Genomic DNA, 25,955 nt, shown 5'->3' on the forward strand with positions numbered 1-25,955 from the left:
ATCGTCCCCAGCTGCTTTCACCGCACACACATGCTCTCGGTCTTCTAATAACCAAATGTCTCGTGGTCGCGGTTCAGGTCCGAAAAAGAGTGGTCGTGGTGGTTTTAGCCAAAAGCGCCAGCCTCACTGTCAAATATGCAGGACAACCGGCCATTATGCCAACGTTTGTCCCGATCGATTCAATCGTGAGATTGCTACTGCCACACCTGTGGCCAACATTTATGAGGCTTTCTCCGCATCGAGTATTGCCTCTGATCCTCCCATCTGTGATTGGTACTTAGACAAGGGTGCATCAGCGCACATGACTCCTACTCCGGCACAACTCCACTCATCTACATCATACACAGGTTCAGATTCAGTTGTAGTCGGTAATGGTGCCTTATTACCTATCTCTCATATTGGCACTTGTTATTTGAATAATTTTATTCATCTGTCTGAGGTGTTAGTTGTTCCCGGACTAACTAAAAACTTGCTTTCAGTGAGCAAATTAACTACAGATTTACCTATTGATGTGGTTTTTACTGATAATTGCTTCAAAATTCAGCATCGGGAAAATCAACACATTCTGGCTCAAGGCAGTCGTAGGGATGGTTTGTACGTGTTGGATGACACAAAGTCAGCTCTGCAACTTGTTGCAGCTCGTACGCCTAAAGCATCTTTTGAACTGTGGCACTCTCGGCTTGGTCATGTTGCATTTGATGTAATTTCTTTTTTACATAAAATTGGGAGCATATCTGTTAGTGCTTTGTTACCCAAACCAATGATTTGCGACGCTTGTGAGAAAGCTAAAAGTCATCGATTACCTTTTGTTCGTGATGAAAAACAATTGTCTTCTGTTTTAGACATTGTGCATTGTGATTTATGGGGCCCTGCGCCGGTTAACTCTGAATCTGGTTTTCGCTATTATGTTATTTTTGTGGATGATTATTCCGGATTTACATGGCTATATCCATTGAGACAAAAATCTGATTTCTATGACGTGCTGCTTCAGTTTAAGATTTTTGTTGAAAATCAGTTGTCTAGTCATATTAAAACTGTTCACAGTGATGGGGGCACAGAGTTTACCAATAAAAAGTCATGAGTTGCCTGCTATTCCACACGAGACACAGTCACAGCCCAACCAAGAAGAGCCCGATATCAACGATCAACATGTTAATGAGTCAGCTCTCGATCCTATCATTGAGCCCGGTCCTCCAATTGAGATGAATCCACCTGTTCCTCCACCAAGAGTATCTTCTACTCATCCTATGCAAACTCGAGCACGGGCAGGTATCATCAAGCCAAAGTATATACCAAATTATGCATGTACTCGTTTATTTCAGGCTCTCATGACGGTGATTACACCTCGTGGAATCAAGTCTGCCTTAAAAAGACAAGAATGGGTTGAAGCTCTGAAGCAGGAACTTTCTGCCATGGCTCTCAAGGACAGTTGGGATCTTATTCCTCGTCCAAAAGATGTAAATGTTGTGGGATCCAAATGGGTTTTTCGAACGAAATTAAAGGCGGATGGCTCACTTGATCGCTATAAAGCTCGTCTTGTTGCACAAGGCTTCACACAACTTCCGGGCTTTGATTATTGTCATACTTTCAGTCCAGTTGTTCGTGCTTCTACAATTCGAGTCGTGTTATCCATTGTTGTTTCCAATAATTGGCCTCAACATCAATTGGATGTCCAAAATGCCTTCCTGAACGGCGTTCTATCCAAGCCAGTATATATGGAACAGCCCCCTGGCTTTATAGATCCTCAATTTCCAAATCATGTATGTCGTCTTAAAAAGGCGATATATGGTCTAAAGCAAGCTCCTCTTGCGTGGTATCAACGACTCAGTGATTTTCTTGTACATGTTGGATTTTTCTGTAGTCGTTCTGATCCCTCACTGTTCATCTATAATCGTGGCTCATCCACTATATATCTCTTGGTTTATGTTGATGATATAATTCTGACAGGAAATTCTTATGATGACTTGAAATCTTTCATCTCTCGCCTTCATCAAGAATTTGCCATCATTGACCTTGGAAAACTTGGTTATTTTTTGGGTCTTGAAGTCACTTATACTTCTTCTGGTATTTTCTTGAACCAGGCTAAATATGCTCGTGATATCCTTCAACGAGCATCTCTTGAAGAGTCAAAACCTGTCTCTACACCCTTGGTTGCAGGTTGCCAACTTTCAACGGACGGCCAGCCATTTGAGGATCCTACTTTATATCGGTCATTAGTTGGATCGCTGCAGTACCTGACAATTACACGTCCTAATTTATCTTTTGCAGTAAATCTTGTTAGTCAACATCTTCAACATCCTACCGTTGCTCATTTTCAAGCGGTAAAACGAATTCTTCGCTATGTAAAACACACTCCAGCCTTTGGCTTAAGTTTTACACGTAGCTCTTCGTTTTCTCTTGTTGCATATTCTGATGTCGACTGGGCTCGTTGTGTTGAAACTAGACGATCTACTTATGGCTATTCTATTTTCCTTGGAGGTAATCTAGTATCATGGAGTGCCAAGAAACAACCCACGGTCTCTCGCTCCAGCTGTGAATCTGAGTATCGAGCTCTAGCAAATACGGCTTCTGAAATGGTGTGTGTGCTCCAACTTCTTCGTGAGCTTCAAGTCCAGTTGTCTTCTTGCCCAACTCTTTATTCAGATAATAATAGTGCTATCTTTCTCAGTCCAAATCCGAGTTCTCATAAACGTGCTAAGCACATTGATATTGACTTCCACTTTGTTAGGGAGCTTGTTTCCAATGGTCAGCTAGAGACTCAATTCGTATCATCAAACTTACATACAGGTTGCAGACATTTTCACGAAAGCTCTCCATCGTCCTTTGTTTGAATTTTTCAGAGACAAGCTACGCGTTGGACCTCATCCGACGTCTTGCTTGAGGGGGGATGATAGCATAAAATAATGCAATTATTTAAGTCTCTGATTGTATTATTAATAGCCTTCTATCAAGGGATTGTATCAATCCTTGATTTATCTCCTTCCTAGTTTAGTTTAGAAATCCTTGTATATATTGTGAAGTATGTGATGAATATTCTCAATGCAAATACAATATTTACATTCACATATGGGAAACTTGGGATTGTGTGGACTTCCATTGACAAGAAAATGCAAAGAGGATGATGGGAAATCAATGCAGCCTGAAGAAGAAGAAGATGATGAATATGAATTCATAGATGGATTTGGGTGGCGATGTGTTGTGATGGGATATGGAAGTGGATTTGTAGTCGGGATTGGAATTGGTTACATGATTATAAAAAGTGGAAGGACAAGATGGTTAGTGGAATTCTTTTTCGGAGTTGGTTATAAATATAAGACGAAGAAAAAACGCAACCGAGCTGCACCAACACACAGGGGAACTTGATCCAAAGCCAAAGAGAATTGTGTGATTTCTTGTGTTTGATTTGGAACTATTTCTTCTGTGTGAGTTGTGTTTCCAATTTCTTTGTACCTTTTCATTTGCTAATTCTGTGGTTGTGTTTGATATTTATAATTAGTTCTATGAATTATTAAGCTATAATATTTTTTATTTTGAAATATAAAATCTGTCGTGCAGGAAAATTGATGAGTATAAACTTCGGAAATTTTAAAATATAGAAGCATTCCATTTTCAAATTTCAAAATACACCCACCATATAATTTTTTTTTCTAAGTTACATTTTGTACTATTTTTTTTTAAAAGTCAACTATAAAACAACCAGGAGTAGGATAAAATTACAAACTAGGTTTTACATCATGATCATAATACTTATAAAATCTAAACTTTGCAAAGTACTAATGAACTTTCACTAACATAATTCCATAAAGGCAGAGGCCCAAAAGTAAAAGCTCAATATTAAGACCCCAAGATGGGCACCACCATTGTAATCTCAGCCCAATATTAAAACCCAAGATGGGTTTCACCAATGCAATTCTCAGCCCATTTATTTATTTATCATACTTCTCTATATGAATTTCTATTATTAGTATCTACGGTATTATTCTTCACATACTATTCCCTAATATATTGGTCTTCCAAATAAATTAAAAATATAATTCACAGATTGATGAGACAACCAAAGAACTCTAGCCACTAGTTAAATAAAACGAGTACACGTAACATTTCATCATAGCATGTAGGTGTGGAATCCCGTTTTTTGAAAATTCTTTTTTCGTTTTAATATAAATATCATATACGAATAAATATCAAACTTGACACTATGTATATAAACAACCTATAGTCAAATTATATAATCCCTCCTCCGTCCTATAGAAATAGCCCATATTTCATTTTTCGCCGTTCCCATACAAATAGTCATATCCATTTATGCTAACATTTTTCTTCTTGTCTTTTACTTTACCAATTACACATTAAAACCTGTGTCAAACTCAAATGGCCTATTACGGGATGGAGGGAGTAAAAAGAAAAGAGGTTGAAAATAGTTAATTCCATAGAAAAAAAATACTCCCTCCGGATATTAGCATGAATATTCTAGATTGTTAGAACATGGAAATTGTAAAGTTCATACATTAGGGTGACATTTACTATGGGACGGAGGGAGTATGTGATTAGTTCATTTCCAAAATATGTGATGAGTACAAACCTATTCCACATCGGGTGTCAGAGGGAAGTTGAAAGGTGCATATAATTCATGTCCAACCTCAATTAGTTTGAGGCCTTTTGGAAGTGACCCAAAAACAAATTTATACGAGTGTAACCCAAAATATATTTTCTTAAAAATTGGTTTTGTCAAGCCATTATAATTTTTAAGAGTTATTCCACAAGAGATCGGTCATCTTCATAATTTAGAAGTGTTAACAATGAATGATAACAAGTTGACTGGCCATTTGCCGGCAATCATTTTCAACTTGTCTTCTTTGGAAGGGTTTTACCTACATCATAACAAATTTAGTGGGGAATTGCCTTCGGAGACTGGAAACATGAAAGCAAACAAAAATTTACGACTTCATAACAATGATTTTACTAGTAAAATTTCTTACTATGGCAGAACCTAAGTTTAAGCATATTCAACTTTTTCGTGTTGCATTTTAGACTAAGTAGAAACTGCTTTAAAATAATTTATAATTTTTTTTCCTTAAAAATCAGTAATGTAAGCTCGTATTAATTGTTAAACAAAACGTAATTTTAAATTAATCTATTATTTTCATTTGTAGTATTTTCTTTCTCCAAAGGAGATTTCATTTTCTATTTATTTTCTCTCCTGATCTCTTTTATTTATTAATTTTACGTTAAAACTGTCCATTTACAAAAAGTAATCTCTTTCCATTTATAGTTTTAGTTCCGTTCATTTCTACATTGTGGCGTCTATATAAAAGACTGCTTATGAAGATAACCTACTTGGGTTTGTTACCTATCTATTGTTACTTTATGAAAGTTAGCAATGATGACACCCCAACATTGCAAATTTTAAAATGTATTATTTGCAAAACATCACACATTAATTGCCCCAAGCATGCGAGACTGCCGAATTAAGCTCAAGAAAATTAACAACAATGCTTATCTTAAATAGTAGGAGTAGTAAAGATTCTAGATTTCAAAACAACAACAAAATAATATATCCAAAATAATTAATTTTGAAGCTATCCGTCATTTAATTTCTTGCCTTGCTCCACCAAAGCCCGAATTCAATTTCCTCACTCATTGGAATAGCAAGTAGATGGATCTCAATAAAACAAAATATTTATGAGAAAATAATATCCTTTCACAAAATCTCTAAGCAAAGATCCATTTTAAAGATCAAACCCCCATAAAATTCCTCTCTAAAAGATTATTAAAAGCTAATTACGTCATGAGATTCTTCGTGACGTAATTAGCTTTTAAGTGGAATAATATCTTTTGCTTTCCTATATCAAAGATCAAACCCCCATAAAATTCCTTTCTAAAAGATTATTAAAATCTCATGACATCTCCTAAGATATTATTCCATATTATTCTATCTCCCAAGATATTATTCCATTTTCTATCTTTCTTTCTAAAAGATATTAAAAGCTAATTACGCCATGATGTTATGCTTCCTATATTCTTATTTAGCTCAGAGGACTTCAATTCTTCATTTTTCCATTTTTGTCATAGTTATTTATTATTCCATTTTCTCTCTTTCTTTGATATTGGACTAATCATTGGCTTGTTATTTTATTCGAAGTACGTTTGGATTTGATTTCGTTTTTATTTGTTTTAGAGTTATTGGAATTTGATTAATCCTGATGTATTATCTACTTATGGATCAGTTTTAAATATATTATTTCCTCCATCAGTGAAAAAATGTTTTAGGTATGTGGATCACACTCAACCAAATAATTACTCATGTCTTATTGTAAAATCAGTATATAAATTTGAGCCCACATTTCATTAACTCAATTCTCCATTTTACTTTATAAAGTTAAACAATTTCTTAAAATCCATGTCAAGTCAAAATAGAACTATAAATGGCGAACGGAAGGAAGAATTGTGATTGAATATTTTCCATTGTCGTTAGTCATGATGACTAACTAACAATTGGGGCATGACACCTATATTGTGGAAAGTAAATGTTTGAAGGTAATGTTTTCTTGACATTAAACGGCCAAGGTTTACAAATGGGGCACGATCAATATATACAATTTGACTTATACAGGGGACTCCATTTTTTTAAAGGTAAGTAGCCATATCAAAATCTGGTATATTCCATAAAATTTGAAATCCACTAATTAAATAACAAAATTTCAATTTTTCTGCTTTATTCGACCTTAGAAATCTCAATTTACATCGACATAAATGTCCAAGTAAAGATCCACTCTAAAGATTAAAAAAAGGGCCATAATCTCAAAAGGAATCTCAAATCAAATAAAAAGGCCCAAAACTTATTTCTTCTTCTTAACAAAATAGGCCCAACTGAATTATTTAAACAAAACAAACTGGAAGTGAGCCCAACTTCAGAGAATAAGATTGTGCCTTATCACATACAAGTCAGAAAAGCTGTGACCTCCTCTGCGCCACCAAACCGCCGTCGCCGGTCACCAACTCCATGTACGGTTGTTCCCTTTTAACATTTGTGCTTTAATAGATCTTTATTATTATTTATTTGATCATAACATGTCACCATTTCATTATTTATCATTTTTCACATGACATCATAAGAGGCACTCCAACCGTTTGCCAAAATGCCCGACAAAGTCTGGTGTAGTCCAAGTGTTCTTCATATCATCAATGACAAAGATTACACCATATTTTTTTAAACCCTAATCTTTTCCTTCATCAAAATTGTTCAGCAATGGCTCATGCTGATAATTCAAAGTTCAACAATTCGGAGCAGCGCCCCTATCTTCGGCTCGATCCTCCGAAATTCAACGGAGACGATCCATGGGGATGGACTTTCAAGGTTGACATGTATTTCGACTATTACGAAATGTCGGAAGAACTCCGTCTACCCTTTGTCGGACTACTCTTCGAGCGGCCGGCGCTGGATTGGATCATTTACCAAAAAAAAACACAAATTGCTGAAATCATGGCCTGAGTTCATGGAGGCGGTGAAAGAGAGGTTTGATCCAACATATCATGACAATCACTTTGGATACTCGCAAGCTGCAGCAACTCAACTCGGTGATGGAATATCAGGACGAGTTCGAGAGGCTTTTGGTCAAGATTAAGGGTGCGTCGCTATCGGAGAGTCACCTTGTCTCCATATGTGAATCGGGCTTCAAAGATGCTATTCGATGGGAACTACACTTGCGACAGCCGTCGTCCTGGTGTGAAATGTTTGCGCTTGCGCGCGAATTCGAGAAGATGTACGATGAAGGCTTCAAGTGAGAGAGGTATGTTTTGGTTGTTTTATTTGTTTTGAGTTGAATTTTGTGGGGATTGAATATATTTGCAGTTGTTTCCAATTATAATTAGAAGTTGAAGTTGGATATAATTCTTATAAGATTGAATTTATCTTTTTGTTTCAATTTGTAATAGGATTTTTGTTGTCTAGGCTTTATTGTTAGTTTGGATCAGGTCCTTTTTGATATTTTATTAAATAGAAGATTTAGAAACTTTAGTTTTTGTATGTGTTAGGCTTCGTTTCCCTCATATGTTCGGTTATTATTTAGAGCGACTAGGCAACATTTGGTATCAGAGATGTAGACATGGTGATTGTGGTACGCGTGGTAGGAGACAAGGAGAGGACCCTGATAAACTCATGTTTTGATAGGTGAAGTTTACTCAATTCAATCCTATAGTTTTTGACTAATTATATGACTTTTAGGAGTTTAATGAGTTTGTTTAGAACGTGCTAAGAATATAGGTGAAACGGGCATGAAAAGTTCTTCAGTCATATTAGTCCACATTAAAGTTTAACAGAAGTGGCTAGTATTGTTAGAATCATCATCAAGTTCTGAACAATTACTTCTGATATTTCTGTTTAAGAGAAACAAAATATCAGAGTTATATTTTGGTCCAAAGTCTAAGACATACGATTAGAAAACAATTTTGAGCATTGAAATATTTGATTTTTTAGCATCTGTGCAGATTGCATGCAAGGGTTGCTTGTACAATTTTATGAACAAAAGTAGCCTAACTTAGAAATTCAACATTGCACAATTTAAGATGCATTATTTGCAAAACATCATACACACAACAAGCTAGTGTTCCAAATGAAACTCAAGAAAAGCACAATTGTTTGTCTTGAATCACCTTCTCCTTGTTGTTGCTTTTGCTCTATTTCTTCTCTTCATCTTACTATTACTATATCCAGCCCCATAAAAGAAGTCCACTAACCATCTTGGCCTTCCGCTTCTTATAATCATGTAACCAACTCCAATTCCAACCACAAATCCACGTCCATACCTTAACACGATACTTCGCCAACCAAATCCATCTATAAATCCTGACTCATCATCATCATCTTCTTGTGGAGGAAATACTGATTTTCCATCAGTTGTTTCACACTGCTTTGCCAATGGAACTCCACACAATCCCAAGTTTCCTATGTATGAATCATTCTGAAACGTAGAAAACTACTTAGATTGTGGTATTGGCCCCACAAAATTATTCATTGATAGGTTTAATTTCGAAAGAAACGTCAAACCTGTCAGATCACTTGGAATTTTTCCACTCAATCTGTTCCATGACAAATCCAATGACTCAAGAATACTTATATTCCCAAGAGACACAGGAATCTCTCCCGTAAGAATATTACTGGACAAATTCAAGTATCTAAGAGAATTAAGGTTGCCGATGGAAACTGGAATATTCCCGGAAAATCTATTGGAAGATAAGTCAATCATTGTAAACGTATCTAACAATCTTTTCAATTCCTGATCCAAACCCTTCAAAATGACACCTAAGTCTAAATATGTTTGGACCCTATCCTTCCCAACGCGTGTCAGATTATCCTTGGCATCTATCATACCTTCACAATTCTTGAAATATCTATCAGGTAAAGAGCCAACAAATGCATTTCTTGATATATCCAAGACTTGCAACTTTGGAAACGGATGCTCGGTCTTTGAAGCCTCCAACATAGTACCATTCAACTTGTTAGACCTCAAGATGAGGACGCAAAGTTGAGGGAATGCTTCCATCCATAAGGGAAATTATCACCAAAATCAATGCTTTCTAGGCGTTGGCAGTTGATTAGGGAATGTGTTATTCCTTCCAACTTATTGTCATTCAGAATAAGGGCCTGAAGACTACAATCTTTTGCAAATGTGGATTGAAGGGTTGTGATTTGGTTTTGACCCAAATTAAGAGCCAACAATGAACTATTGAAGTTTCCCAAGCACTTTGGTATCTGTCCTTCCAAATGATTGTCTGCTAAATGGAGGAGTGTCAGTAATCTCAAGTCGCAAATGGATGATGGAATCTCTCCAATTAGTTTGTTACGAGGGAGTACTAAATAATCCAGCTCTGACATATTCCCAATGGCAGAAGATATTGGACCTGAATTGTTTTGTCTTAGGCTCTTAGCCTTATTACTCATCAAATCAATACTTGATTATCAAATCAATACTTGATTATCTGCAATGAGTTATAATTTCCCATTAAAAATTATTGAGTATAAATATAGGAATTTTCGAAATGTATGAATGTCCCAAATAAGACATGAGATGAAATATCTCAAGTTATTAGGATTTAAATATGAGCCTTTTAAATATGATGTTTTTCAAACTAAAACCACAATGCACATTATGTGGATTTCTGCTTAAATCAAAGTCCATTCTCTTACTGTCATGCAAGGGGCTGTTCGTGGTCCGATTATGCCTACTCAAAACGATATTATAAGGCTTGTAAATATTCTTGTCTCTTTTTACTCCATAGTTTACTCATTTCACATTATTTTATAAAATAATTGGATCATGCCACTACAAAAAAAAGTGGACTTTACCTAGCACCAAATTCCTAGCAAAGCTTTTCCTCGGACACTTCGAGCACTTTTCGACCATTCCTAGCACTACTGCTAGCAACTCCTTAATTTCGATTATATAAAATATTTAAATATTTCCGAGCACAGTAGGTGCTCGTAATCAATTGAATTATGGAGTATTAAAATATACCTTTTCAAATATTTGCGAGCACTTTTCAAATATTTCAAATAGTTGTCTGATCATACTATCCTTATCTTCGTAATCTCATACACTCACTAACTGGCAGCTATTTCATCATTAGGCTCTCCCTGTATTTGCTGTTGGAGTAGGCCTGAGCAAAAAAACATTCGACAGAGCATCTGTAAGTATCGTTTCTAACACTTACATGAACTCAATTTGTGCGCACAGCATGGCATGAAACCGGATTTTCTGTTTTCCAATGTTTAACCATTTCTTCATCACCTCTGACAACATTCTTCTTCGTTTTTAGGTTCATTATTATGTTCAATCCCACGTCCAGATTAACGAATACAGGGATCGTGTGATTTTGGTAAGCAATGTTCGTGCTTCCTCTCTAAGTTCTACGACTCACCATTCTTAATTTCTTATTGCAGACTGCTGCGACAAAAAAGCATGGGAAGCATATCAGTAACTGTATAAAGATACTAGATATGGCTGGCTTGAAACTCTCAGCACTAAACCAGATAAAGGTACATTAATAGCTATAGTTATTCACTTAGCTCCTTAACCAGAAGCATTATTTCATTCACGATACAGAGGATCCTTTTGTATAATTGTATGTCATCACTAACAATACTCATATTTGTTCTTTTGCAGTTCCTGACTACAATTACTTCTATTGACGATCTTAACTACCCTGAGAAAGCACAAACTTATTACATTGTGAATGCGCCATATGTCTTTTCAGCATGTTGGAAGGTTCGTGTGAATCCTGTCACGCTTTCTTATGACAGAACACTACATATATCATTACAAGACCAGTAACAATGCAGCCATTTTCGGAGCACTCTATTGTCTGGTGAAATACCATCTCAACTATTCAGCTCAAAGTTAACTCTTAACATTAGTACAGAGTTTGAAGATTTTGTAAGTAAACTAATTATACTATCCTATTTTCTGCTGTAGGTATATACATATATCTTTGAATTATGTGGTTCTGATATCTCAGTATTATTTGGATTCTTGGAACTTGGATGTTGATCATTTCATATCTAAGGATAATGTTTTGAATGAATAGTGTATCTTTATTGTTGTCTCTTTTATTTTGCAGAATAATATCAACGTGGGATGAAGTGCTACCAAATGAGATCAGTTCGATTAGATCAAGGTACAGGCACTGCCAATATTTGCCACTATACAAATTCTCTTTACTGACAATGTGCCTTGCATTTTTTGATTTCTAATTGGACTTCATGTTCTTGCCTTAAAGTTAAAGAAAATGTGATGGTAATTGAGGTTCCACTTTTGTATCTTTGATGATTGTAGTGAGATTCCAGTTATTGATTTTCAATCATTTATCATCTTGTAGGTAGATGTAGCAGAGACGATGTATTTTGAGACGAACAGAAGAAGGGGCTAGAGATAAGGAGGCTCTCATTTTAAGCTAGTTTATTGATATTGTTTTATCAATTAGTAATGATTATTATTACTAGTAATTAATTATTAATGACTTTCTCAATTAATAATTTATTAAAAACATCTTAATTCAAAACACTATGGATAATTTTATTAAATATATTATTATCATTATTATTCTCATCGTTATTATGATTATTATTATTGATTTAAAAACATACTTTAATTATTAGGTATATTAGTCGGTTGAATATAACTGAAGTAAGTAATCTTCCTTAACTTTCATCGATATATTAATTGAATTGAACTAAAGAAAATAATCTTCCTAATTTTTCTTGATTACTTCACACAAAAAATAAGAAATATACAATGATCTAAAATATGTGTTTGTTTATCTTAACAAAAAAGACATGTATAAGACGAACAAGATAACTATTCCTAAACACTAATCTTCTCTTGATATCTTAATTGAATTTCGGTAGAGTAAGCCATCTTCTTAACTTTTCTTGACACAAAAGATAAGTAATGTATAATTAATGACCTAAAACATGTGATATTCAAATAAACACGAACAAGATTAACTTTTTCCTAAACCCTAATCTTCTCTTGACTTCTCCTTCACCCCTTCAATCACATGGCAAGAAAAACTCAAGCTGATGATTCAAACACCAATTTTCAAGAAGATCTTGTGTTATCTATAAAATGTATATCTTCGGAACTTCGCTACAACAGACATGAATTTGTTGCCTTCTCACACAGAGCGGACCGGCTGTTTTCTATATTGGAGGCCAAGGCAAGGCGGCCCGATCTTCGCATCGATCCTCCAAAATTCAACGGAGATAACCCATCGGGCTGGATTTACAAGGTGCATTCGTATTTCGACTATTTTCAGCTCTCAGAAGAGGAGCGTTTACGCTTAGTTGCGCTGTTATTTGAACACCCGGCGTCCAATTGGCTCCGATACCAACATGATAACGATTTGCTGACGTCATGGCCTAATTTCTTGGAGGACGTGAAGTGGAGATTCGACCCTCCCCGGGTGTTGAAAGTGACAGGTACTGTTAAAATCAATAAATTTTATCCCACATTGACTATCATATCTCATCTATACTGTTAGTATGCCTTGAATCTGTATTGTTTGATGTTATCTTAATTGTTATATTGGGCTAGCCGTATGGTGTGTCAATTCATATAGAAGTGGGGTACATAACTCGTGATATGAAAACACAATCTGAATGAAATCTGCTCGTGGACGTAGCCAACACAATGTTGGTGAACCACATAAATCTGTGTCCCCTTAAGTTTCTGTTTGTCTTGATTACACAATTACTCTATTCTATCACAACATATATATGAATGGATATTCCTCCCCCTAATAAAGCACTTTAAGGAGGTGAGATCTCTTTTAGAGCGGCCCAAATCGATGATAGATATTGTTATCTCTTCTCTTATCTTTCCTCATGAGTGGAAATCTGAAGTTCATGTGCGTGGCCAATTTCTAATAGGTACGATTTCGGGGGAACATGTCCAAATCTTGATCAGTGGTGGCACAGTACTGATACGACCCTTGCAAATACTGCTCCGTTCAGCGATGAAGAGCTGCAGCTAGACACGTCGGAGGTGGAAGAGACGAAGGAGCCAAGAGCGAGAGGTCGCGCCAAGAACAGAGGAACAAAGAAGGATCTACCGAAGAGGACCGCGACTCGGCCTGCCAAATACCGAGATTTCGTCAGCCATTAACGATAGATTTATTTTGATTTCTTTTTTATTTGTTTCCTTATTTTTGATTAATTCGTTTCCTTAGTTTGTCGTCCCTTTTCTTTTTTGATTAGTTTGTTTCCTTAGGTTGTCATTCCTTTTTCTTTTAGGATTGAGTTAAGTCTTTTGGGTTCTCTATAAATACTAGAGGATCCCCATAGTTGGAGTAATTGAGAATTAAAGAAATAAAAAACCTTTTTCTCCATCTTAAAGCTCTCAGGTTACTTTTGTTTCATTATTTTTGCTACAACGTGTGCTCTCCGTTCTCGTTAGGATCGTTATTCCTAGTGCTTCATTGACCTTCTCCTCCCCGCACATAACACGAAGATGTCGGAGGAAACTTCTTCACATACTGAGGGACGACCGACCGGCGACTTCTCCCTCAACGAGGTCGGCCGGATGGTCTATGACATGTCTGCGCGCCTAGCCAACGATGAAAAGAGGATCCAGGCTAATCGATTTGCCCACGAATCGTTTGAACGCCAGCAGACAGCACTTAATAAAAGCGTCGAAGACCACATGGACCGACTGCTGCGTGCGGTCGAAGCCTTGGGCAAGAAACCACCGGATGGGACCTCGACGGTGACAGCATCAAAAACACGCGGATGGTCTCTACCCCGTTCCGTGCTCGTCAAACTGGTGGGTTTTGATGCCGAAGCATGGCCAAAAATGAAAATCGAGCCCCCACGCTTTTGTGGTGAGGGGGTCAACCTGTGGATAAAAAAGGTCCAAAAATACTACAACCATAATTTCACTTCGCTTGCAGATCGACTATACTTGACTGAGTTCCTGCTGGACGATGCGGCAGCGGATTGGTTTGGTTTCTGGGAAACCAATAACAAAGACCGTAGCTGGGAGGATTTTCTGCTTGACATTAAACGTCGCTTTGATCCAGACCTTTACGAAGATTATGTAGGCCGCCTCGCGGCGCTGCGACAAACGGGCTCCTTGGACGACTACCTCGACGAGTTCGTCCAGATTCTTGGGAAGGCACCTAGCGTGGGCGATGACACCCTCACTTCTCTTTTCATTGCTGGCCTGGTGTCCACCTTGAGGCATGAATTGCTAACTCGTCGCCCATCTTCCCTGAGCGACGCTATGGCCCTGGCAAAACAGCTAGCCGCGTGCCACATCGCGTCCCCTACACCAGCCGCACCATCAAACCGGCAACAGTGGCAGCAGCGTGATCAACGCCCTCAGGCAGCCGCGCAAGCCGGGGGCATCAAAACAGTGGAGGGACCGAAGCAGATTTCCCCCCTCACTCGGCAACAACGGGATGGATCCAACCGTGACTATCCCTTGATCCGCATTTCTGCTGCAGAACGCGCAGACAGGACGGCGCGTAATCTGTGTTGGTACTGTCCAGAGAAGTACACCCGTGAGCACGTTTGTGCAAAGAAGTTCTACGTCCTTATGGGCGACGACAGCAACGACGAAGAGTTGACTACCACCGATTTCGAGGACGATGGAGTAAATATGGCAATAACAGGGGACGTTTCACGCATCTTGGTTATGGGGCCGAAAATAAAACCGCGTTCAATTCGTCTCACCGGGTACATACATGATTCCCCACTCACGGTCCTGAACGACGGAGGTAGCACCCACAACTTCATCAAACCTGCCGTCGCAGAGAAATTGTGTCTACCCCTGCACGTTATTTCACCGTTCCGAGTGTTTGTTGGTAATGGAGCTTCGATGCGTTGCGATTACGTGAGTTTGCTCATCCCGATCTCACTGCAGGGACACTCCTTCGATATTGACCTGTTCCTACTGCAGATCGAGGGCCCTGACGTAGTCCTAGGGGTCCAGTGGCTTCAGGATTTGGGCGACGTCACGAAAAATTACAAAACCTTGCAAATGAAGTTTGAGCTCGAGTCTGGGCCGATATGCCTCCAGGGCGAGGACGGACCCCCTCGGAAAATTTCTTACAATGGTTTGTTCTCGCTTATCGGGCAAGAACCTGAGGCCCAAATGTTTGAACTCGTCCAGATCGATCGATCGACGCGGACCGACAAAGCCATGGTCCTACCAAGCAACCCCTTACTAGCAGACACCCTAGCGTCCTTTGAGCCAGTATTCGCCGTGCCTACCGGTCTTCCTCCAGCCCGTCAATGGGACCATCGCATCCATCTACCTCAGTCCACGAGACCCGTCAACGTCAAACCATATCGCTACCCGTACTTCCAAAAGGCGGAAATTGAGAAACAAATCCGTGAAATGCTCCAGCAAGGGGTGATACAGACCAGCACGAGCCCCTTCACATCGCCGGTTCTCTTGGTCCGGAAGAAGGACGGGTCTTTTCGCTTCTGTGTGGATTACCGGGCATTGAATGCCGCAACAACACCGGATCATTTCCCCATCCCGACTGCCGACGAGCTTTTTGACGAACTTAATGCAGCTCGAATTTTCACTAAGTTAGATCTCCGATCGGGATATCACCAAATCAGGATGCATGTCGATGACATCCATAAGACGGCTTTCCGTACTCACGACGGTCACTTTGAGTTTCTCGTCATGCCCTTTGGTTTGACAAATGCCCCGTCTACTTTCCAGGTTGCTATGAATAGTATTTTTCAACCGTTCCTTCGGAAATTTGTGATAGTCTTCTTCGATGACATCTTGGTCTACAGCAACAATATGGACGACCACATCCACCATATCACGGAGGTCCTCACCACGCTCCGCGCAAACTCCTTTTTTATAAAGCAGTCCAAGTGCGCTTTTGGAGTGGCCTCTATTGATTACCTTGGCCATATTATTGGCGCAGGCGAGCTCCGCGTCGACCCAGCCAAAATCGAGGCCATGATTTCTTGGCCAGCCCCTGCAAATGTGAAGCAACTCCGGGGTTTTCTAGGTTTGACTGGATATTATCGGCGCTTCGTCAAGCACTACTCACTAATTGCAGCCCCTTTGACGGAGCTATTAAAAAAGGATTCCTTTATGTGGTCTGACGCCGCAGCCACGAGCTTTGACGATTTGAAGACGGCTATGAGCTCCACGCCAGTCCTACGCCTCCCAGATTTCTCCGATACGTTTGTAGTCGAGACAGATGCGTCCGACTTCGGGATCGGTGCAGTTTTAATGCAACAGAATCATCCCATCGCTTATTTTAGCAAGAAATTGGGACCTCGGAGACGCCTCGCCTCGACGTATCACAAAGAGCTTTATGCTATAGTCGAGTCGGTGCAGAAATGGCGGCAGTATTTGCTGGGTCGCGAGTTTATAATTCGGAGCGATCAGCAGAGTTTGAAGGAGCTTTTGTCGCAAGTGGTGCAAAAACCGGACCAGCAATTTTATGTGCGCAAACTAATGGGGTTTAAGTTCACCATCGAGTACAAAACAGGGGCGTCCAACAAAGTGGCCGATGCTTTATCACGTCAGGCCGACGATGCTACGACTGACCGGCCACATATACTGGCTCTATATGCACGGCCAATGCCGGCGGTTTTGGAGGTACTCAGGGCCGAGAACTCGTCACTCCAGGACATGATTCAGATGCATGAACTGGTTGCCACAGGAAAGGCACCGAAACATGTTTCGGTGACAGATGGGATGTTATACTTCAAGCGGCGACTGTTTGTTAGCCGGGAATCAGCGGTTTGTAGAGTGATTTTGGAGGAATGTCACGACGCACCAACGGCAGGACACCCAGGAGAGCGCAGGACCTTTGCGAGGGTAGCTTCCCTGTTTTATTGGTCGGGTATGCGTCGGGACGTTCGGGATTATGTGGCCGCATGCTTCACTTGCCAAACTACGAAGTACGTACGCGATAAACCAAACGGTCTCATTCAACCCTTACCGATTCCAGACATGGTGTGGGAGGCAGCTTCCATGGATTTTATAGTTGGCCTACCCCCATCTTTTGGGTACACTGCAATTATGGTGGTAGTGGACCGTCTCACGAAGTATGCTCATTTCGGTGCTTTAAAAGGAGGTTTCGATGCACCAACAGTTGCCCGTCTTTTTGTTGACACGGTAGTTAAATTGCATGGATTTCCCAAGAGACTCCTCTCGGATAGGGATTCTATTTTCATGAGTGAGTTTTGGGATGAGTTGCTTTCCCTCAGCGGTACCAAGCTACAATTTACCACCGCTTATCATCCACAAACGGACGGCCAGTTAGAGGTAACAAATCGCGCCTTGGAACAATACTTGCGCGCTTTTGTTTACGAGCGCCCTAAGCGCTGGTTTGCGTTGCTACCGTGGGCCGAACTGGCTCTTAACTGCAGCATCAATTCAAGTATCGGAATGTAGCCTTTTCAAGCCCTTTATGGTCGGGAGCCGCCGAGTTTGTTTGACACTTACGCACGGCCCTCGAACAACAAAGAGGTGGCAGAGCTGCTCGAGGAGACGCTCCGGGCTTTGAAAAACCGGATTCAGCGTGCACAGATTGCCATGACGGAGTTCACAAATCGAAAACGGAGGGATGTTGAGTTTAATGTGGGTGATTCTGTTTTGCTTAAGCTCCAGCCATATAGGCAGAAGTCGGTGAACAGGCCGTTGTCCAACAAGCTCGCTCGTCGCTATTTTGGACCTTATGAAATTTTGGAACGAATTGGGAAGGTGGCCTACCGCCTACAGCTGCCCGTCGACAGCAAAATACATAACGTGTTCCATGTTTCGCTGTTAAAGGCGTTCGTTCCAGGCAAGACAATGGGTGTGGCCCTTCCGCCAGAGTTTAATCGGAGTCAGCCGTGTGACACGCCGGTGGAGGTGATTGGACGACGTACGGTATTGGTAAATAAAATTCCTCAAATTCAATGGTTGGTCCGTTGGTCAGCCGATGCCGAAGGGAACCCCTCCTGGGAGGCAGAGGAGCTATTGCGCTCCCATTTTCCAGACCTTCGCCTTGAGGACAAGGTCGTCGCTAAGAGGGGGGGAGTTGATACGACCCTTGCAAATACTGCTCCGTTCAGCGATGAAGAGCTGCAGCTAGACACGTCGGAGGTGGAAGAGACGAAGGAGCCAAGAGCGAGAGGTCGCGCCAAGAACAGAGGAACAAAGAAGGATCTACCGAAGAGGACCGCGACTCGGCCTGCCAAATACCGAGATTTCGTCAGCCATTAACGATAGATTTATTTTGATTTCTTTTTGATTTGTTTCCTTATTTTTGATTAATTCGTTTCCTTAGTTTGTCGTCCCTTTTCTTTTTTGATTAGTTTGTTTCCTTAGGTTGTCATTCGTTTTTCTTTTAGGATTGAGTTAAGTCTTTTGGGTTCTCTATAAATACTAGAGGATCCCCATAGTTGGAGTCATTGAGAATTAAAGAAATAAAAAACCTTTTTCTCCATCTTAAAGCTCTCAGGTTACTTTTGTTTCATTATTTTTGCTACAACGTGTGCTCTCCGTTCTCGTTAGGATCGTTATTCCTATCAAGTACACATAATTTTATCCATCCCGATATTGTCAAGAAATTTGAGTTGCAGGTTACAACAATCGATCCTTTCTGTGTGCATGTGGCCAACCAATCCTTTCCATTGGCATGTGGGCAAAAGTGTAAAAACACCAAGTTATCTTTTCGAGGACATGAGACTGTTGTCGGTTTATTTGTGTTCCACATTGATGGTCCGGACGTGGTCCTAGGAGCTCCGTGGCTGAAGAGCTTGGGTGAGATTAACCGAAACTATGACGACCACAAAATGGAATTTAGGCATAACGATAAGGTCGTTACCTTGCGCGGCGTTTGGGAGGACGGACGGCAAGTTATTTTCAGTGCAGTGAATGTTGCTAAGGGATACGGAATGTTGAAGATATTGTGATTAGTATTAAATCATTTTTCCATTTTTATCATAGTTGATTAACTCTAATTGTTTTCTTTATTGGTTTGTTATTTGATTCCAAATCAGGATTCAATTTCGTTTTTATTTGTTTTAGAGTTATTGAAATAGGACTCTTGATGTATTATCTATATATTGTGGGCGATCAAAATGCAGAGGCATCAAAAGGGATCAATTTCATATACTTCAACAACTGAAAATGAAATTGAGAAAACCACAGAACTAGCAATTAAGAAGGTAAAATAAATAGAAATACAACTCGAATACAAGCTCTCATGACGACATACAAAAACGAAAAAAATAAGTAAGAAAGAAAATTAGAACCAACTCAAGAAAGAGTTCAAAATTAAACACAAGAAGAGCACACAATCCTCCTTTTGTCTTCCAACCTAAGTTCTCCTTCGTGTTGGTGCAGCTCGGTTGCGTTTCTTCTTCGTCTTATATTTATAACCAACTCCAAAAAAGAATTCCACTAACCATCTTGGCCTTCCGCTGCTTATAACCATGTAACCAATTCCAATTCCAACTACAAATCCACATCCATACCCCAACACCACACTTCGCCAACCAAATCCATCTATAAATCCATACTCGTCATCATAATCATCGTCTTCTGCTTCAGGAATCAATGGTTTTCCATCACTCTCTGCACAGTTTCTCGTCAATGGAAATCCACACAGTCCTACATTTCCCGCATATGATTCGTTACCAAATGTGGAAAGTTGAGTAGACTGTGGTATTTTTCCCTCAAGATTATTCATTGAAAAGTTCAACTTTCCAATAAATGTCAACCTTGCCAATTCATTTGGAATTTCTCCATCCAGTTTGTTTGAAGACATGTCCAATGACTCGAGTAATCTCATATCTCCAAGAGATGGCGGTATATGTCCTATGAGGGTATTGTGAGACAAATTCAAGTATCTAAGAGAGTTAAGATATCCCAGGGAAAGTGGAATGCCCCCAGAGAATCTATTGGAGGACAAGTCGATAGTTGTAAATGTTGTCAGCAGTCGCCCCAGTAACTGATCCAATCCTTTCAATGTGAGCTTCAACTCCATAAATATTAAAAACCAATATGTTGCATCATCGGCAGTCTGATTTTCCTTGGCATCTATCATACCTCGAAAATTCTTGAAATATCCATCAGGTAGAGAACCAACAAACGCATTTTGTGACACATCCAACACTTGCAACATTGGAAATGGTTGCTCAGTGTTTGAAGTCACCGACATTGTACCATTGAACTTATTTGATGATAAGATGAGAGTGCGGAGTTGAGGGAGTGTTTCCATCCAAAAGGGAAACGCACCTTGTATTTCATTACCACCTATGTCTATGCCCCGCAGACCTTGACAGTTGGCTATGGTTTGGGGTAGTGTTCCTTCCAATTTGTTTCCATTCAGATTGATTGACACAATACTGCAATTCTTTTTGAATGTTGATGGGATAAGGCCACTGAATTTATTTGCATTCAAATGGAGGACTAATAGAGATGAGCTCAAGTTACCCACACATTTTGGAATTGCCCCTTCTAATTGATTATTTGACAAATGGAGAACTTCTAGGGATCTCAAGTTGCATATTGACGATGGAATTTGTCCAATTAATTTGTTTCGATAGAGTCCTAAATAAGTCAACTTCGACATATTCCCAAAAATGGAAGGTATAGTACCTAAAAATTTATTTTGAATAGGAATCAAGAATAACATATGGAAGATAGAGAGTCATAAAGAGAGAGAGAGAGAGTGAGTGAGTGATACCATTTAAATTATTTTCGAAAAGCCATATTCTACTGATGGCTATCATGTTTCCAATTTCCTTCGGCAATGGTCCACTCATATTGTTGGTTGCAATATTGAGTATTTCCAAATTATTAAGATGACCAATTTCTTTTGGTATATTACCTGTGAAAAAATGTCGTACAAATTTTGAAAATGGAAACAAAGAAATTCAATAAGTTAATTAGTACTTGCAGTTACTATAACTTTGTAATCCAACAATATAAATGTATACATAAAAGCATACCACTTAAATTATTGTTGTTGAGATATAGGCGGAAAAGGAGTGTCATGTTTCCAATCTCTTTTGGAATAGGACCTGCATATAATCAACTTTTGACAATCCAATTGGAATAATGATATACTCTGCTTGGAATAATTATTACTACTCCTCATAAATAGTTAAAAATAAACTTCAATAAATAAAAAAGTTATGACAAAGAATTAAAGATAAATGAAAGTAGTATGGAAGTAACAACTAGATCCCCACATAGTAAGATTGTGTAACGTCTCCTATTTCATATACAGATGATCAATAAGTGCTGAATATTAAAACTCTGCAAAATTTTATTAAATCTCGACATATAACGATTTTCTACATAGTCGATAAAACTAAGTACACCCTTCATCCCATAATAGATGACACACTTAGGTAATGACACGAGATTTATTGAGATGTTATTTTGCATTTTAAATGAAGAGAGAAATTAGTATATTTATATTAATATAAGACAGAACTTTTCTAAGAAAGGAAATTTGACATCATTTGAGGGAAAAACTAAAAATGAAAGTGTGACATCTATTTTGAGAAGAAGGGAGTATTACACCATGCACGCTCACGTGCATGTAGCAATAAAAGAGAATATCATACCGGTTAATTCATTAGTGTAGAGCAATAAGTAGGAAAGTGAAGTCATGTTCCCAAATTCCTTTGGTATTGGTCCGTTGATGAAGTTTTCTTTCAATTGGAGTTCCCATAAATTCACAAGGCGACCCAACTCTTTTGGTATATGACCTGCAAGAATTTTAAATCTTGAATGTTCAATTTAGCTATCATGCAAATATGGCATGTGATACAGAAGAAGAATGCTGCTGTTCTAGCTCATGAGTTAGTATTTTATTATTTCTCTCAATTTATTTTTAATTTTTGCAATTTCATTTTATTTACTTTTAAGGTCTTAGGGTTTGCGAACCAATTATAAATAACGAGTTTCATTATTAATGATGTAAGATTTTATATTATCCCGGAAAAAAAATTGAATTCAAGAAACTAGGGTTCTTGTGTTTTTTCTATCAATTTAATCATTCTTATGGCACATTTACTTCAAGCTTCTTCATAAAGTAATTTTTATTGGTTCAAAGGGATGCCAAATAAGAAGATTCTGAGAAAGGAAAATGTGAGAACCTATTTAACTAGCCAGACCCATGTATAAAGTGGTTTTACTTTTAGAAATAAATCATATTTATTGGAATGGACAAAAAAGAAAAATGAGGCATTTTAATCAAACAAAATGAGTAGATGTTATTATGATAATATTAAAAATATATTAATATCATTGTACCTAGTTCTTTCAATGGAAATATTTTTACGTTAAGACGTTAAGTACAGTTAATATATGTTTTGACGATAAATAATTCTTACAATAGTCAATCCAAGTTAAGTACTCCCTCCGTCCCATAAAAGTTGAGACAAAACTTTTGGGCACGGAGATTAAGAATTTATATTAAATAAATAGGAGAGATGAAAAAGGTAGGAAAGATAAAAGAGAGTAAAGTAGATAATGGAATAAAATAAGTGTGATTAGATGTTTTGTCTTTTGTTAAAAAAGGAAATGACTCAACTTTGTTGGGACGGACTAAAAAGGAATACGACTCAACTTTTATGGGACGGAGGGAGTATATAGTAAATTATTTAATCGTTTTGAAAAATCAATTAAGTTTATTAATCAACAGTTAAAGTGTGAAAGAAAGAGAAGGGTTAGAATCGTACCACTTAAAGCATTATTGCCAAGGTATATGCCAACCATGGCTGTCAAGTTCCCAAGTTCTCTTGGCACTGAACCACTAATTTTGTTGCAACACATGCTCAATCGCTCGAAATTAGTAAGACGGCCGATCTCTTTTGGAATTTCACCTATAGGGTTTGTGATTAATCCATAAACTCAACAAGTGATTCACCATACAACAAACAGAAATTATATCTTGTTATAAAATATAAACATTCTATGTTGCTAGGAGATATTATACTAAAATGCAGGAAAGTGGTGGAATAACTCATACCAATTAAATTATTGTCTTCAAGTCCTATTCTGCGAAGGGATGTCATATTTCCAATATCTATTGACAATGATCCATTCAAATCATTCAATGCAAGGTCACAATACTCCAACGAAGTCATGCCATAAATAGTTGATGGTAAAGGGCCTGAGAACTTGTTCTCTCTCAAATTCAACAATTGTAACTGAGTAAGATGGCCGATCTCTTCTGGAATATTACCTGCCAATTTTTTAAATGTAAATATGGATATGTAGTATTCAAATGGAAAGCATAGAAATTAAGAATTAAACTAAAGCAGTCAATTTTAGACCAATAAAACAGAAAAAATAAGGAAATAAAGAGCTATAGTCAGATAAAGATATTCTGGCTGAAATTGTTGGCACTTAAGTCTAATATTTGAATCATTGTCAAGTTCACAATCTCTTTTGGAATATTACTTGTAAAGTTGCATAAATGAAAATCGAATTATATATTTATAACGGTTATGCTATAAGTTCATGTGATAAAATAGTCCAACTCCTAACTCTAAATTCTTATCAAGCAAAGTAATATAATCATGGCTCGCTACAATGGTATACACCAACTAAAAAGTAAAGTTGATATATATGAAGACGGAAATTTTATTCATGTACACATACCAATATTGGGTGAGAAATTCATATATATAGGCACAATTTTCTCAAAACTAAATTAACTTATGACACTGCAATCAAAGTACTCAATATTTAAGGAAACTAATTGAATTTAAGCTAGATGAATATGTAAGATTTTACCTGTAAAGTTGTTGGCACCAAAGCTTAAAAACTGAAGTAGTGTAATATTCCCGATTTGCGTTGGCACATGTCCACTAAAACTGTTGTTAAACAAAGAAAGATACTCAAGCTGTGAACATTGCCCCAAACTCAATGGTATTTCCCCAAACAACTCGTTGTGAGACATAAGAAGTCTCTTGAGTCTATGCAAATTGTGTTTGCACATATCAAATGGTAGACTACTAAACAAACTATTATTCCTCATATTCAAATCTTCCAAAGTTGACATGTTGAAAATAGATGGAGGGATAGGACCATGAAACGAATTCTCGCTCATATCTAAAGAAAATAGAAAAGAAAGATTCCCGATTTCGGGTGGGATGGTTCCCACAAGGCCCATCGAAGATATATTCAGCTGAGTCACCCTATTATAACGAGAATCACAAGTGACTCCGACCCAACTACATACACTGGCTTCAGAGGTCCAATTTTTCATGAGTATGTTATTATGGTTTGGGGTTATGTGGGATTTCAAGGTAAGAAGAGAAGAAAGATCTGTGTTGATATTTGTATTTGCTGAGATGGAAAGTAAAGAGTTTTGTAGACAATGAAGAATTAGAAGGAGTGGAAGAAGGGTATGTTGGGAAGATCTCCCCATTAGGCTTGATTTCTTAAATGCTTAATTTGAAGCTCTGAAACTACCAGCTTTGTATATAAGTTTTATAGTGGTGGAATATTAGTGGTGGAATATTAGTGGTGGAAAGTAGTTAGAAAGAATGGGAATAGTTTGAAGTTTTCAAGTGGGGCAAAGTCTTGGTCTTTTTCTATTTATGTTTGGAGTACTTTCCTGTAAATTTATAAATTTTTGCCAAATCAACTTTACGTTAAGAAATCTTATGTCATCGTTACAACAGAACTCTACATCAAGAAATCTCATGTTAGCTGTGGATCTGATTTTGAATGTGTAAAGAAAATTGAGACTTTCATTAATGCGGCAAATCTTACTAATGATATCATGTACTTCCTCCGTCCCTCTGAGTCTATCCCTCTTTGGGTTGTCCTAATTAAGTCATTTCTTTTGGCAAAAAACAACAATCTATCTTCTCTCTTATTTACTCCCTCTTACTTTATTTTTTCTTCATTTCTTTACCTTTTTCCTTTCATACTTTATTATCCATTTATTTAACTCACTTAATACAATTTTTTTATAAAGTTCATTCCGAAAAGAAATGCCCCTACCGCATAGAAACAAAGGGAGTAGTATATTAAAGATTTTCATGACGTCAAGTAAAAAATTTAATTAACGTATAAATTATATTCTATCACATACACTTGACGAAGATTGACTTCAAAATTATACTCCTTTAATTATAAATTGACTAATTATAAATTCTATTAATAGACTTCTTAACTCATTAAGTCAAGTCAATGTCCTTTTCCATATTAATCTTCTAAGACATGTTTTGGGCAGGGAGAAAAATCAACTGTATATATTTCCAATGCAAGCTTTGAAATAATTCTCACATTCTCACTATATTGACTTTGCTTATTCAAGAATAGTTTAACAATATTTATTATTTTATACACCGTATATTAGATATAAACTGAAATCCTTTCCCTACAAAACAAAAAAACACGTCATGCTTTAATAGTCCAATTTAGTGATCATGAATAGGCGTACTACGTAAATAT

At 37.9% G+C, this 25,955-nt stretch overlaps 1 protein-coding gene, 1 long non-coding RNA gene and 2 pseudogenes across 4 annotated transcripts; 2 read left to right on the top strand and 2 right to left on the bottom strand.

Annotated features, from left to right (window-relative positions):
* The window catches only part of LOC148931974 (receptor-like protein Cf-9 homolog), a 25,650-nt pseudogene extending 22,287 nt beyond the window's left edge, over positions 1-3,363 (top strand).
* A 3,552-nt stretch (positions 3,364-6,915) lies between these two features.
* LOC125198522 (uncharacterized) lies at positions 6,916-12,057 on the top strand. Of its 3 annotated transcripts, XR_016135596.1 has the most exons (9): positions 6,916-7,005; positions 7,248-7,790; positions 10,627-10,686; positions 10,816-10,875; positions 10,940-11,035; positions 11,163-11,264; positions 11,339-11,432; positions 11,617-11,673; positions 11,875-12,057. It is a non-coding gene; the product is annotated as an uncharacterized LOC125198522 (long non-coding RNA). The 3 variants fall into 3 exon arrangements; XR_016135595.1 differs by having other exon boundaries at positions 10,612-10,686; positions 11,163-11,432; XR_016135594.1 differs by having other exon boundaries at positions 11,163-11,432.
* Positions 8,605-9,542, bottom strand: LOC148931978 (receptor-like protein Cf-9 homolog; annotated as a pseudogene).
* A 7,632-nt stretch (positions 12,058-19,689) lies between the features above and the next one.
* On the bottom strand, positions 19,690-24,921 carry LOC125190745 (uncharacterized). The gene is made up of 7 exons (XM_089065242.1): positions 24,285-24,921; positions 23,515-23,730; positions 23,225-23,368; positions 22,106-22,249; positions 21,482-21,553; positions 21,217-21,360; positions 19,690-21,128 (listed from the first exon to the last, which is right to left on the bottom strand). Exons 1-7 carry the CDS (start codon positions 24,919-24,921, stop codon positions 19,846-19,848), a joined length of 2,640 nt encoding a protein of 879 aa, XP_088921368.1. The 3' UTR covers positions 19,690-19,845.
* Between the last annotated feature and the right edge of the window lie 1,034 nt (positions 24,922-25,955).

Source organism: Salvia hispanica, chromosome 2, assembly GCF_029641045.1.
Source record: "Salvia hispanica isolate PSC_SH4W2 chromosome 2, Shi_PSC_v1, whole genome shotgun sequence".
Classification (NCBI taxonomy): Eukaryota; Viridiplantae; Streptophyta; class Magnoliopsida; order Lamiales; family Lamiaceae; genus Salvia; species Salvia hispanica.

Excerpts from the sequence above, each read along its gene's own strand:
- LOC125190745 (XM_089065242.1), bottom strand. The coding sequence starts at position 24,921 with ATGGGGAGATCTTCCCAACATACCCTTCTTCCACTCCTTCTAATTCTT. Across the intron at positions 23,369-23,514 it reads TGAAGACAATAATTTAATTG|GTGAAATTCCAAAAGAGATC; the intron begins GTATGAGTTATT and ends CAAACCCTATAG. Across the intron at positions 22,250-23,224 it reads TGGCAATAATGCTTTAAGTG|GTCATATACCAAAAGAGTTG; the intron begins GTACGATTCTAA and ends AAATTCTTGCAG.